The sequence below is a fragment of the Oryctolagus cuniculus genome, chromosome 17 (genome assembly GCF_964237555.1).
Source record: "Oryctolagus cuniculus chromosome 17, mOryCun1.1, whole genome shotgun sequence".
NCBI classification, from domain to species: Eukaryota; Metazoa; Chordata; class Mammalia; order Lagomorpha; family Leporidae; genus Oryctolagus; species Oryctolagus cuniculus.
In genome coordinates this window covers 17,199,051-17,214,746 of record NC_091448.1, presented here as the reverse complement: position 1 = coordinate 17,214,746, position 15,696 = coordinate 17,199,051, and the positions used below count along the sequence as shown (strand labels likewise).

At 43.5% G+C, this 15,696-nt stretch overlaps 1 protein-coding gene across 6 annotated transcripts in view; it reads right to left on the bottom strand.

Annotated features, from left to right (window-relative positions):
* Positions 1-15,696, bottom strand: part of KANSL1 (KAT8 regulatory NSL complex subunit 1) — a 182,143-nt gene that overhangs the window by 10,711 nt on the left and 155,736 nt on the right. For all 6 annotated transcript variants that reach the window (XM_017349250.3, XM_070060558.1, XM_002719458.5 and 3 more), the window contains one exon: positions 9,095-9,266. In XM_017349250.3, the coding sequence (XP_017204739.3) occupies positions 9,095-9,266 (172 nt within the window). The remainder of the gene's footprint in view (positions 1-9,094; positions 9,267-15,696) is intronic.

Here is a 15,696-nt window from a genome sequence, read left to right as displayed (position 1 = left end):
ACATCTTTCTATCTGGATGACTTTTATTTTTATTCTTTGACTATCAGGTTGACTAGGAACTCCAGCAATGATGTGTGACTTTTAAGATTTTTCTGTATTTTCAATATTCTGATATTTTGCTACCATAGATATATGTGTGAATCATTTTTAGGGTTCTACAAAGCTTTCCAGGTCATTTTAGAGTACATTCACTTCAGCTCCCAGTTCAGTAAAGCACCTGGGCCCCCTCCCAAGTCCCAGCCTGAGTGTACACCACTGCTTCAGCATGGAGTGAAACACTACCACCTGATGCAAGAAGGCACTGGTTGGGGTGGGGAAGCAAGAGCAAGGGAAAGAAAATTCAACCTAGCAATTTCAGGATACATCCAAATTTAAAGACAAATGCTTGGGGCTAGCACCTGTGGCAACAACATCCCATACAGGCGCCAGTTCAAGTCCCAGATGCTCCACTTTCAATCCAGCTCCTTGCTAATGGCCTCGGAGAGCAGCAGAAAATGGCCCAAGTGCTTGGGCCTCTGCACTTGGGGACCTGAAGAAGCTCCTGGCTTCAGATGGGCCCAGCTCTGGCCACTGTGGCCATTTGGGGAGTAAACGAGAGGATGGAAGATCTCTAACTCTGCCCTTCAAACAAACAAATGCATCTTCTTCTTCTTCTTCTTCTTTTTTTTTAAGACAAATGCTCAGGGTCCTATTCCTACTCTGTGTGTACTTTTTATCCTGGGCAAAGAACTTCCTTTAAACAGCTTCTATGTCACAGCAATTCACTTCTACATGCACATTGTACTGCTCTTTTTTCCAGTTATCCTGTCAGTTTTCCATCTTTCAAAAATCACTGCAGGGGCCAGTATTGTAGCTCAGTGGGTTAAGCTGCCACTTGATGTTAGCATCCCATATCGACGTGCTGGCTGGAGTCCTGCCAGCTTTGCTTCTGATCCAGCTTCCTTCTGATGTGTCTGGGGAGGCAGCAGATGGTGGCCCAAGTAGTTGGGCCCCTACTCCTCATGTGGGAGACCCAGATGGAGTTCCTGGCTCCTGGCTTTGACCTCTTTTGCCCATTTAGGAAGTGAACCAGCAGATAGAGTCTCTCAATATCTGTTTCTACCCTTTCATTTTGTTACTCTACCTTTCCAATAAAAAAAAAATCATTACAAATTCTAGTCATTGACAGCATGTCATATTCTTTTCCAAAACTACTGCATACTTATTCTATCTAAATTCTATGTTCTAAATGCTTAGGGGGTTTGGAGAGAGAAATAAATTAACTTCACCAAACTCATTATTATGTGGCAGGCACTGCATCAATTCATCATGCCTATATCAATTAACCTTCACAATAATTCCATGAGATAAACATTGGTAATGCTTAAAGACAGGAAACGGGACAGTGCTGTGGCACAGTAGGTTAATCCTCCACCTGCAGTGCCGGCATCCCATATAGGTGCCAGTTCTAGTCCCGGCTGCTCCACTTCCAATCCAGCTCTCTGCTGTGGCCTGGGAAAGCAGTAGAAGACGACCTAAGTGCTTGGGACCCTGCATCCACGTGGGAGACCCAGAAGAAGCTCCTGGCTTCAGATGGGCCCAGCTCCGGCTATTGTGGCCAATTGGAGAGTGAACCAGCAGATGGAAGACCTTTCTTTCTCTCTCCCTCTTCCTCTCATGTCTGTAACGCTACCTCTCAAATAAATAAAATCTTAAAAAAAAGGGACCATCATCTCCTGCAGGAACCCGGAACTGAAGCACAGAGTAGTTGAGACCCCATCTGGCTCTGATACACAATGCAGGTATTCCAGGCAGTTGTGTCTGAATCTGCTGTACCATGACACCTGCCCCTGCCAGAAAATGTTAGCCACTCTCTCCTACAACACAGGCAATGGCTTTCATGACACTCTGAAGCACAAGCTGGAACCCCAGGGCCTTCCCAGGACTGAAATGAACATATTCCCAAGTGAATAAAATAGATAACATTCTCGGGGATTTTCCCCAAGCAACCCCAGTTGCACAGGCCTCTCTGAGAGTAGGCTACTGTACTTTAAGGCAATGAAACAATTTAGGAAAACTAAAGTTTTAATTACAAACATTTGTGACATGTATAGAGAGTGAGACATTTCCAAGGACAGTGTTCACTATCTTTTGAAATTCCTGTAATCAGTCTTTCTTTTCCATTCATTAAAAAGCAAATTCCCTGAGGAATAGGCATTTATCCTGATGTTTAAGATGCCAGTTAAGAAACCCGCAGTCCCACATCGGAGTCCCTGAGTTTAACACTTGGTTCTGGCTCCGGACTTCAATGGTGGGTTCCTGCTATCCACGTTGGAGACATGGACTGCAATCCCAGTTCTTGGCCCCGGGCCCAGCCCTGGCTATTTTGGGCATTTGGGGAGTAAACCCACAGATGGGAGCTGTCTCTTTCTGCCTCTCAAACAAAACAAACAGATGAGCAAATTCACTTATTCCAACTTCTTAAATAGGTATGTCGAACAAAACAGAATTCCTCATCAATCAACAATCAAAAACAGTTTAGTGGTACTGGTGGTAAAAAAAAAATTCTTTGCTCTAATTCAAAGGGGATGGAAAAGGTGTGCAGAAAATGAAGCCAGGTTTAAAAATAAAAAGGTAGGAGACATGACAAATCTGGATACGATGAAAATAGCAATCAATGAGAAATATGCAGGTCTCACTTCAGGTCCTAGTCCCATCACTGAAAAGAAGGGGACAAGAACAAATGCTATAGGAGGACTTCAGTTTCTTCATATCTAAAATGAGATGGCCGGCGCCATGGCTCACTAGGCTAATCCTCCACCTGCGGCGTCAGTATCCCACGCTCTAGTCCCGGTCAGGGCGCCAGATTCTGTCCCGGTTGTTCCTCTTCCCGTCTAGCTCTTTGCTGTGGCCCGGGAAGGCAGTGGAGGATGGCCCAAATGCTTGGGCCCTGCGCCTGCATGGAAGACCAGGAGGAAGCACCTGGCTCCTGGATTCGGATCCGCGCAGCGTACCACACGGCGGCCATAGCGGCCACTTGTGGGGTGAACCAACGGAAAAAGGAAGACCTTTCTCTCTGTCTCTAACTCTGCCTGTGAAAAAAAAGTAAAATTAAATTAAATTAAATTAAATGAGACAGCAGGGTGGGAGCCAGTTGCAAACTAGCACACATGCTTTAACTTCCCCTGCTCTGTCCGCTACGGACAGTGTTTCCTCTTGTCCCCAAGATCACAGATTCTTCTCAAAGAGTCACTCCAAATAGCTACTATCCATTGAACAGAGTAGGCCCTAGGGAGAACAGGACATCTACTTCTTATTGCTAGACTAGACGACCACTTCATCTCTCAATCCTGACATGCTGGACGAATGACTCAATGGAAACTCCCCCTCACGTAAATGGAAGTTGGCACAATTGTAGAATACTTCCCAAGGAATACCACCTTTTGTCCTACAGTTGAGAAGTTCAGCAGAATCAACAGTAACTTCCCCTATAAACTTGCTGAATAAGCATTGAGGGACAATGCTCTGTTTAAGGGAATCAGGCTGCAAGAAGTCTATTTTTTTAAACTGCTTCCATTTAAGAATGAACAGGAACCCGTCTACATTCCCTAGTCAGTGAACAAAAATGTTCTCACAGGTACTGCTGGCGTCCACTCACACTCTAAACAGTAAGAACACCTGGGATATGTAGAGAATTAGAATCTGAAACAGACTGCACATAGGATCTCAAAGTAAATAAAGGGACATAAAATGGAAGTACACAAAACTGATCCATTTCTTTTTTTTTTTTTTTTTTTTGATAGGCAGAGTGGACAGTGAGAGAGAGAGACAGAGAGAGAAAGGTCTTCCTTTGCCGTTGGTTCACCCTCCAATGGCCGCCGCTGCAGCCGGCGCACCGCGCTGATCCGATGGCAGGAGCCAGGATCCAGGTGCTTTTCCTGGTCTCCCATGGGGTGCAGGGCCCAAGCACCTGGGCCATCCTCCACTGCACTCCCTGGCCATAGCAGAGAGCTGGCCTGGAAGAGGGGCAACCGGGACAGAATCCGGCGCCCCGACCGGGACTAGAACCCGGTGTGCCGGCGCCGCAAGGTGGAGGATTAGCCTATTGAGCCACGGCGCCGGCTCAAAACTGATCCATTTCTAAATTCCATATTCACATAGGCACTGGGATATAACTGTTATGACCAGAGAAGAGAGTACAGTTCCTTATGAAGCAGATAATAGGACTATTAAACTGATTACTATATATGTTATCTTAAGTTTCTATTTCTTCAAACAAAATAAAGGGCGAATGAAAACACTTCAGGCCCACCACCTTCTCACATTCCATGATTCACCTGGCTGTTTGCCCGCTGCTTTCTACCATTTTCTTAAGCACCCTTTTTTAGGGTGTTTGTGTTTGTACTACTCACTTCCTCCTCCTGCAGGGAAATTGTGGTAGCCGCATATGTACTGTGGCAGGCTCCCTTCAAAACAGCACAGATATTCACAGCCAGCAGGTGGCGTGCTTATTAAGCTATTTATACAAACAAAGTTAACATTCTTCTCAGGGATACACATCCTCTGCACTTCTAACTAGGGATTAACTTAACTGATTAGGTGAGCGATAAGGAAGCAAAGCCCTTTATACTGGAATCTGAAGATTACACCCTAATCCCTCCACCTTCCACAGCCAGGCACAAAATTGTCGATAATTACTCACTTAACTGAATTTGTATCCCATCTAGGCACACTTAATGGGAGTGGTTGGTACAGACATGGTGGCAGCCATAACTCAAGATGAAGAGGAGCAGTTGGTTGTGATTCTAACTACACTAACTGCTTAGGAGCCACCAATAAAACTCTACTTAAAAGATGTGTTTGGGCCACAGAACAGCTAAGTACCACATTCAAACACTTTCTAATGTGGAGGATGGGCCCTTACAGATACCCAATAAATGAAGATACTAGTAATTCAACAGAAACATTTTATATCAGAGTTTAGTAATAACTACTTATAGGCTGTATTCTCAGTATTGTACAAAACAGAATTATCCCAGTAAGTACAATATTAAACAGGGTAATCAAGACAACCTACAGAAGTATAATCCAGTAGTTCACAAATCCAGTAGTTCACAGAGATCCGCCTCAGATGGTAAAAATATATGCACTCTCATTTACAGTCTCATAAGAATTTAATCATCGACTTTCTAGTCTAAGCCTTAAAGCCATTAGGAGGGGTAAGAGTATATCTGACAGTAATAATGGTATTTAGGGGAAAGAAAATGAAAACTGGATGGTGTTGTGGCACAGTGGGTTAAGTCACCACCTGCAATGCCAGCATCCCATATCAGAGCATCGGTCCAGTACTGGATGCTGCTTATGATCCAACTCCCTGCTAATGTGCCTGAGAAGGCAGTGGAAGATGGTCCAAGTGCTTGGACTCTTGCTACCCAAATGGGACGGAGACTTGGATGGAATTCTGGGCTCCTGGCTTCATCCTGGCCTAGCCCTGGGTGTTTGTGATCATTTGGAGAGTGAACCAGCAAATTAAAGATTTCTCTCTCTCCCTCTCAATCTGTTACTAAGACTTAACGAAAGTCTTAATAAGAAAAAAAATGGATAAAGATTAGAGAAAGGAATGCCCCCTCTCTCCTTCCTTTCACCCTCACTTCTAACAACGGTTGCTTGGCATTGGGACGGCAGGGGTAAGTATAAAGTATGCAAAGGAGAGGGGTACCCGTCAGATTTCCTATCATGACGCACTCGGCAGGACAGAAGTGTCCACAGGGAATAAAGTTCCTCCTGGTAGATGTTGAGTGATGGAACAGGGAATGTCAGGCAGATGGTCTAGGTGCATCTAACTGGGTACTGGGAAAGACTACCAAAAACTGTACAGGGTGATGTTGCTGACAAACGAACATACTGCTAGTGGGGTGACAGCCAACAAGAACAATGATGGAGTTCAGGCACTTTTCTTGAAATATGAAGTCATTCAATTCATTATAATCCTGAAAGTAATCAAAGAAATGTTCCCAAGTCTTCTTGGTGGCTCTGCCTGTAGCCAGACACTTGAAATGAGTTGAAAACTGACTTCTCTTAATAACCTGTCTGGAAAGCAACATGGAACACATTGAAAGGAATGATATACATCAGATGACCTGGATTTGAATTTTTAAACTATTCAAACTCATTAGTCATTTAGCCTCAGATAAGCCAAGACTTTGCAACCTCACGACTCTGGCAAGATTCCTGACTAGCTTGCTATCGTTGTACTCCAAATTCTCTGCTCTTACCAGAAATCACATGGCAATAGGAATACCACAGCACCTTTCTCATAAAGGGTGTTTGGCTACAAGATTTAAGTGACCCAGAAATAACTCAATCACTTGAAGAACAGATGTAGGATAGGGGATTACAGTCAGCTAATGTTTGATCAATTGTCAATTAAAAAAGGGATTTTCAGGGCTGGAGCTGTGGCATAGTAGGCTAAGCTGCTGCCTGCAACACTGGCATCCAAAATGCACACCTGTTGAGTTGTGGTTGCTCTACTTCTGATCCAGTTCCCTGCTATGTCCTATGGAAAGCAGCAGAAGATGGCGCAAATATTTGGGTCCCTGAAACCCACGTGGGAGACCAAGAAGAAGCTTCTGGCTCCTGGCTTCAGACAGGCCCAGCTCTGGCCGTTGCGGCCATCTGGGGAATCAAACAACAGACGGAAGATCTCTCTCTACCCCTCTATCTAACTCTGCCTTTCAAATAAATAAAAATAAATCTTAAGAAAATAATAAAAAAAAAAGTTCACATCTTACTCATGGATTTTTCTCACACTACATCAGTTAAGTCCTAAATATCAATTAATTCTTATTTCGATGGCTCCTATTTTAGTTTTTTGCAAAAAGGTGTACAGTCTGTTTTCAAGGAATTATTAAAGTTAGAATGATTCTTTATCCTCAAGAGATTAAATAATGGAAAGTCAGTACATAAACAGCCATAAAATAAACCATAACCATGAAATAAAATACCACAGTGATTCCAGAAGAAATTCTTAATTTCTGCAGGATGGAGGCAGGTCATGAGATTATGTGAAAATCACTAAAATCATTCCAGATGATGGAATCTCTGACTTCCTGTAGCCTATCTAGGGCAGTAGTTTCAAAATGTTTTTGATCATGCTCCCCTATTTGAAATGTAATTTAAAAAAATCATAAATTCATATATGTATATATATAGTTGCAAAGGCATTTTCTAGAACACTATGCTGATTCACAAATATTATGTGTCAATTAAAAAGTATTTTTGGGCCGGCGCCACAGCTCACTAGGCTAATCCTCCACCTTGTGGCGCCAGCACACCGGGTTCTAGTCCCGGTCGGGGCGCCAGATTCTGTCCCGGTTGCCCCTCTTCCAGGCCAGCTCTCTGCTGTAGCCCGGGAAGGCAGTGGAGGATGGCCCAAGTGCTTGGGCCCTGCACCCCATGGGAGACTAGGATAAGTACTTGGCTCCTGCCAACGGATCAGCGCGGTGCGCTGGCTGCAGCGCGCCAGCCATTGGAGGGTGAACCAACGGCAAAGGAAGACCTTTCTCTCTGTCTCTCTCTGTCCACTCTGCCTGTCAAAAAATAAAAAAAGGACTCAAGCCAGCATGCTGGCATTGCAGGCAGCAGCTTAACCACTTATGCTACAATGCCCGCTGTCCACACCCACCAAATTAAAAAAAAAATCTAAATCCCAGAGGATGTTTATTCAGGAGATTTAGGAACTCTCAGAAATGGCCCTTTTGTTCAATGTCCTTGGCATCCACCGTTTTTTATTTTGGGGTATGACTCCATACAATGAGATTTGTTATGGTTTGGAGGAGTGTCCTTTTCTTCTCAAGTGGAAGGTACTTGACAAAAGAGAGGTGGGAAGAGTTGGTTTTGTGGTACAACAGTGCTGGTGACACCAGCATCTCACGTTGGAGTCTAGTTCCAATTTTGGCTGCTCTGCTTCTGATCCAGCTCCTTGCTAATGTGCTTACGTAAGCAGAAGATGCCCAAGTACTTAAGCCCTGCTACCCATGTGGGAGACCCAGATGAAGTTCCTGGCTCTTGGTTTCGAGCTAACTCTGGCTGTTGCCATCATTTTGGGGGAGGGAACTAGCAGATGGAAGATCTCTGTCTCTCTCTTTGCCACTCTGCCCTTCAAATAAATAAATCAACAAATGATGTGTTTTCTTCTTCTTCTTTTTTTTTTTTTTTTTTTTGAGAGGCAGGAAAGGCAAGGTGGGAAAGGAGGACTAGCAGAAACAAAGACTTAATGGGCAAGTAACCTCTAGAAAAACATTACATGCTAACTCTGAGGATCCATGCTTATGTATACCCTGAAAAGCCATCATATAACCACTCACACCTCAACAGAACATTCTCCCAGAACAGGGCTGCCTATTCTTTTAGCATCATGGTACAGATGATACATTTTAAAAGGTATACATGGGGCCAGTGTTGTGGTGCAGTGGGTTAAGCTGCCACCTGTAATGCTGGCATCCCATATGGGTGCCAGTGAGACCTGGCTGCTCCACTGCCAATCCAGCTCCCCGCTAATACACCTGGGAAAGCAGTGCAAGATGGCCTAATTCTGTGGGCCCCTGAACCTGTATGAGCAACCTGGAAGACATTCCTGGCTCCTGGCTTCAGTCTGGCCAGCCTGTGCTATTGTGGCCATTTGGAGAGTGAACCAGCAAATGGGAGATTTGTTTTCTCTTCTCCTTCTCGCTTTCTAACTCTTCCAGAAAACAAATAAACCTAAAAAAACAAAAACAAAAAACAACAAAAAAAAAAAACACACACACACAAACAAACAAACACACCAAAGATATACATGGACCAGGTTTTCTACAGCTGGAGGCAACAGACACTAGGCCCCTCCTGATCACCTGAAGTGAGAGGGAAATCTGAACAAGCTGCACTCTTTCAGGGGCACATTTCTGGTTTGGTGCATCTGTTGCACTCTTTGCGAAATTCTAAGAGAAGCGTTTGGTGACAGAAAGTGTGACCTTGAGAGTATTTGAATTGTACCAGGACAACGGTTGATTTCTTGTACCTGGAACTCTCTCTTAAGTCTCATTTATTGGACTTCATATTCTATTATGTTTCTTACCATCTGGAAATGCTAGAACAGGGTGAACACAAGAGTCCAACTGGGAAAGACGTTCCAACAGAGGGGCTTCATAGTGGATCTCAGGAGGCATGGTGTTGACACTGCCTGAACCACACAGTGCACAGAAGGGATTCACATCACAGCCAGAGCGGACTGTGCTATTCCGGTGAACCTGTGAAAAGCAAAACAAATGATAATTCAGCATCGGATAAAAACCAGCTCCCCAATCATTATCCTAAAGATTCAGAAAACCTTTTAAGATACCTATATGACTCTGCTAACGAGGTTTCCATTTCACTGGCATACTTTCAAAGTGAGCCGAAATAAACAAAAACCCCCAATAATTTCCAATAACGAAATCTTTCCTTGAGGCCCTCAGAGCTTACCCAGGGTACAGTAACCATGTGTCAACTTAAACATTATTAACTGCTTTGTTAAGAACACTTCACAAAAAACAGTATGCGTTCACCACCTCAATGGTTTCCAACAGTCTGCTCAGCTGAGGAGTTGGCTCCCAACTGCAGGATGGACCCGACTTGCTCTTTTCACTCACTCACTTTTTCACTCACTGGTAAGACTTCAATAATCAAGCACACTTCTCACCTTCTTTTCTCACCTCCTCCATAAATTCACATGGCTTTAACACAAGGCAGAAAATTTCTTGGTAATACAAGTAACTCATTAACTATCCTTTAAATTAGCCTAAAATCACCAATACAAAAATTCACATGTAATTAATGACAACAAAAAACAATGAACACAAATGGTTAAGTGTACACAAAGTTTTTGTGTTAGATCCAAGAGAACAGAAATTCCTTCCAATCTTTGTAGCCAAAATAATCAATAACCACTCCAGCTCAGTTAAAAGTCTTCATCAGATTTTAAAAAGCTGAGGTCATGGTGAACACAGGACCCTTACATCCTACTAAATTTGACATTTGCAAAAGCATGACTCAGTCATTTGGGCGCCACAAAATCCAAAGGACTTGGAATGGCATGATGAGAAAAAAGAAACTGGAATGGCACTATAAGACAGTATCCTAGAAGCAAGCATCTACCATGAGGAAGACCAAGAGAGAACATCACAACTCTAACATTTGCTAGAGCTGCAGTTATTTCAAGCAGAGACAGCTCTTGAAAATGGCTTCCCTTTGTGGACTTGCCGGGAGAAAGATGAATACAAGAGCGACGCGGTCTCTTCTCAATATCCCCCAACTGCCTCCGCCCAGCAGCCATCTAGATGGAGGCCAGGGAAGAAGGTCTTCTGAAGTTTAGATTGCGCAAACTGCACTTCAGAATTTTTAAAAAAGATTTATTTATTTTAAAGTCAGTTACACACAGAGAAGGAGAGGCAGAAAGAGAGGTCTTCCATCCACTGGATCACTCCCCAGTTGGCCGCAATGGTTGGAGCTGTGCCAATCCAATGCCAGGAGCTTCCTCTGGAACACCCACATGGGTGCAGGTGCCCAAGGACTATCTTCTACTGCTTTCCCAGGCCATAGCAGAACTGGATTGGAAGTGGGGCAGCCAGGACTTGAACCGGTGCCCATACGGGATTCTGGCACTGGAGGTGGTATCTTTACCCACTACACTACAGTGTCAGCCCTAGTAATTCTTTTTTAAAAATTTTTATTTGGGGCCAGCACTGCGGGTTAAGCCACCACTATCTACAGTGCCAGCATTCCATATAGGCGCTGGTTTGAGTTCCGGCTGCTCCGCTTCCAAACCAGTTCCCTCTAATGCACCTGGGAAAGCAGCGGAGGATGACCCAAGTACTTTGACCTCTGCACCCATGTGGGAGACCCAGAGGAAGTGCCTAGCTTTGACTTGGCCCAGCCCTGGCTATTGCAACCATTTGGGGAGTGAACTAGCAGATGGAAGACCTCTCTCTTTTTCTGTCTCTCCTCTCTCTTTCTAAATAAACAAATAAATCTTAAAAAAAAAAAAAAAAAATGCCTGTTCTGGAAGTAAAAATTCCAACAACCTGCAATTTGCTGATGCTACTGAAAGGAAAAGACACTAACCATAAACACAACACTTCTGCAGAGACATCATCGCACAGTCTTTTGGGAAAAAAGTATTCTTTATGCCCTATTTGATCAGGGCTGGCTTTCTAGGGGGTACAGCATTTTGAGGTAAAGAGATGGAAATATGATGACAGGGATGAAAACCACATTACCCAGTAGATGGATGGGAATGTTTAGGAAAATTGGTTAGAATATAAAAACTGTGCCAAAACTTTGAATATTAAAGACTAAAAAAAAAGTAAAAAGTCAAAATAAGAAATCTTAGAAAGGAAACATTTTTTCTTCCTCATAACTTGATTCAGAAAATCACTTCCCACTTTGTGTGAAGAAGTATACTGACTGAAGTCAAGACCCAAGAGATTTTAGTGTAGAGTACTGGAGCTTTGCTTCATTCTAATGTCTACCTCATGAGCAGGTGGGCAGGAACAGATTAATTAACTAGATAAGCCGTAAGACTAGTGTAATAAAGAGAAAAGGAATGGATATTCTATATCTAGCACACACTTAAGACCTTTTCCAAAAAAGCACTAGTTAGGTGAAAAACTAGCTACCTATCCTATTTAGAAATGGAGCGTTCTATTGCAGCCATATTTTAAGCCTCTATAAGCTACCCTAAGAGAATTATCCAGGATATTCAAGTTAAAATGAAATCTTAACATAGTAATGCTTTCTAAAGAAAGTATCTACAATATGCAGAGAAGACAGGCATACAAATAAAACACTAGTGTGATTATCATGCGGGTGGAGTGGTTACTGAGGGCTGTCATTTGCTACATTACATAGAGGCCTATAATGTTCTAATGTTGTATATGTTTGTATAACATCCAATCAGGAAATAGTATGCATGCTAGAAAGGGGGAAAGTCTCAGACTAGTCTGTTTTTTCAGTGAGGTCTTTGAAAATATTAAAGAACAGATAATTTCCAGTAATTAAAATGGTTGGGGGCCAGTGTCGTGGTGCAGCAAGTTAAGCCACTGCTTCCAACACAGGCATCCCATATCAAAGTGCCAGTTCAAGTCCTGGCTACTCTGTTTTCGTCAAGCCTTTTGCTAATGCCCCTAGAAGGCAGCAGGGGACAGCCCAAATGCCTGGACCCCTGCCACTCATGTAGGAAACCAGGATGGAGTTCTGAGCTCCTGGCTTTGGCCTGGCCCAGCCCTGACTATTGCAGGCAACTGGGGAATGAACCAGCAGATGGAAGATTGATCTTTCTTCTTCTGTCTTTCCCCCTCTGTTGCTCTTTCAAATAAATAAACAAAAGCTGAATCCTGATTTAAAAACATGACAAACAGAGGATAGCTTCATGGTGCAGTGGGTTAAACTGCCACTTATAATGCCTACATCCCATATTGGAGTGCTGGTTCGAGTCCCGATTGCTCCAATCCAGCCTCCTGCTAATGCATCTGGGAGGGAACAGGTGATAGTTCAATTACTTGGGCCCCTGCCATCCAAGTAGGAGATCCAGATGGGAGTTCCTGGCCCCAGGCTTCAACATGGCCCAGCCTCAGCTGTCATGGTATTTGAAGAGTGAACCAGCAGACGGCATAATCTCTTGGTGAGGCACTATATAGTGTTTACACGTGAGCTGTGGTTCCAGACTTCTGGCTTTGTTGCCTGATTCCATTATTAGCTGTGTAACCTCAGACAAGTTACTGCTGTCTGCACCTACAGAAACTGCAGAGTACCTGAGAAGGTTGTTTGGAAGATGAAATATTTAGTATCTTGGTTCACAACTCTGTTACTTCTACAAAGTCATAAGAAATATTTTTATTTAAAGGGAGAATATAATGATAGAACATTTATCGTCAAATTTTAAATTCTAGGACCTTCAATAAATTGTATGACGTCAAATTTACCCGCCTGGTTAAAGTACTGATAATGCCAATTTCATGGAATTGTGGGGAAAGTAAAATGATTTCATAAACTGTTAAATGTACTTAAATTAGTAAATGCTATCACTCTAACAGTTGACATTTTGAGCCAGAAGATTCTTTGTTGGTGGTGGTAGGGGGCCCGTACTGCACACTGTCATTACCTAGCATCTTCTTTGGCCTCTAGTCATGGTATACAGACCACCTCATTCCTCTCTGTGGCAACCAAAAATGACTAGATATTATCTTATGCCTACTGTGAAGGCAAAATTGGGACTCACAGATTTCAAATTATGGTAATCCCTCCTAGAAAAATTCAAAGCATAGGTTCTGCTATGATTTGAATGTTTTGGGCCCCACATTCATACAGGAGTTTAACCCCCAAAATCTTATGAGAGAGTAGATACCTAATCCAGTTACAGTCATTAAAGGTTGGGGTTTTGGAAAGTGATTACACTGAATTAGAGCCTTAGGAAGGAAACCCTGTGACTGAACCCTTGTGGCTCTGTAAGGACATAGAGACACAAGTCACTGTGGAACTCTGCCATTATTGGAGGCTACAAATGGGGTCTGCCTGACCCCTGACTATGAACCTCCAGAATTGTTCAGCCAAAATAAACCTCAGGTTAGGCTGCCTCAGGCACTTCATTAAAGAAGAGCTGACTAACAAGATTCTTGTTAAATATAAACGGAGAGAATATTTCAAAGACTGCTATGGCCAAGGCAAGAAGACTCAAGAAGCCTAAACAGGCCATGACCAGGCAAAGGTGAGACCATCTGAACAAGAAGAATGACTAAAATGGCTTGAAATGATCAAAAATATCTTTAAATCAAAGATTTCATAATAATACATGTCATTGATTTCCTTGTATAATGGCATAAACTTATTTGGAAAATTGGTAAATAAAAGGAAATAAATAATACTCAAGCTCTTTGCTCATTATAAACAAATAACTAAAAACTTTATAGATATATTCTAGCTAATAAATAAAACAGAAACGATACAAGTAGCAAGTCATCACTCTTCAACTCTTAATGAAATGAGTCTAGGATGTGATCACCAATAGTAAATAACATAAAAAGTATGGCTACTTTTTTTTTTTTTTTTGACAGGCAGAGTGGACAGTGAGAGAGAGAGACAGAGAGAAAGGTCTTCCTTTGCCGTTGGTTCACCCTCCAATGGCCGCTGCACCGCGCTGATCCGATGGCAGGAGCCAGGAGCCAGGTGCTTTTCCTGGTCTCCCATGGGGTGCAGGGCCCAAGCACCTGGGCCATCCTCCACTGCACTCCCTGGCCACAGCAGAGAGCTGGCCTGGAAGAGGGGCAACCGGGACAGAATCCGGCGCCCTGACCGGGACTAGAACCTGGTGTGCCGGCGCCACTAGGCGGAGGATTAGCCTAGTGAGCCGCGGAGCCGGCTCGGCTACTTTTTTTTTAAGATTTATTTTATTTATCTGAAAGACAGAGTTACAGAATGAGGTAGAGACAAAGAGAGAGGTCTTCCACCCACTAGTTCATTCCCCAGATGGCCACAATGGCCAGAGCTGTGCCGATCCAAAGTCAGGAGCCAGGAGCTTTTTCCAGGTCTCCCATGTGGGTGCAGCGGGCTCAAGGACATGGGCCATCTTCTACTGCCTTCCCAGGCCATAGCAGAGAGCTGGATTGGAAGAGGAACAGCCGGGACTAGAACCAGAGTCCATATGGGATGCTGGTGCTTCAGGCAAGGGCTTTAACCAACTGCGCCACAGTGCTGGCCCCAAGTATGGATACTTTTTAAATAAAATCTGATTTTTACTTATTTGTAAGGCAGAGACACAGAGACACAGAAAGAGTTCTTCCATTCGTTGATTCACTTTCCAAATGTCTGCCGGCAGCTAGCGCTGGACCATGCCAAAGCCTGGAACTCAATCCAGGTCTCTCATATGAGTAGCAGGGACTCAAGGACTTGAGCCATTACCTGCTGCCTCCCTGCTATGCACCTGCAGGAAGCTGGATGGGAAGTGGAGCCAAGATGCAAAATCAGGCACTCCAATATGGCACATGATGTGGGTGCCTCATGCAGTCAATGCCTGACCCTATTATTGTTATCTTCTGATGCAAGTACACAGGGCTGCTTTGTGTCTTTTTTTCAGGAACTCAAACCTGGATCTGTTCAAGTCTCTAAATATAACAAGTTTTCAGGGAGTGGAAAGGAGAGAGGACCACTGAATTTTAAGTGCACAAAAAGTAAGATGTACTAGGGCTGGCAATATGGCATAGTAGGTTAAGCCTCTGCCTGTGGTGCCAGCATTCCATATGGGCTGCTCCACCTCTGATCCAGCTCCCTGTTAATGGCCTGGGAAAGCAGCAGAAGATGGCCCAAGTACTTGGGCTCCTGTACCCATGTGGGAGACTGAACGAAGTTTCTGGCTCCTTATCAGACCAGCTCTGGCCATTGCAGTCATCTGGGGAGTGAACCAGTGGATCAAAGATCTTTCTGTCTCTCCCTCTATCTGTAATTCTACCTCTCAAATAAATAAATAAATAAATCCTTTAAAAAAAAAACTAAGATGCATTAATGAATGGATATATGATAAAATTTTAGTGGAAGAAGCCAGGGGAATGAATACAAGTATTCACTGTAAAATTTACTCAACTTTGCTAAATATTTGAATGATTTGGTAACATAATTTGGAAAAGTAAACAATACCACAGGACTTCTGTT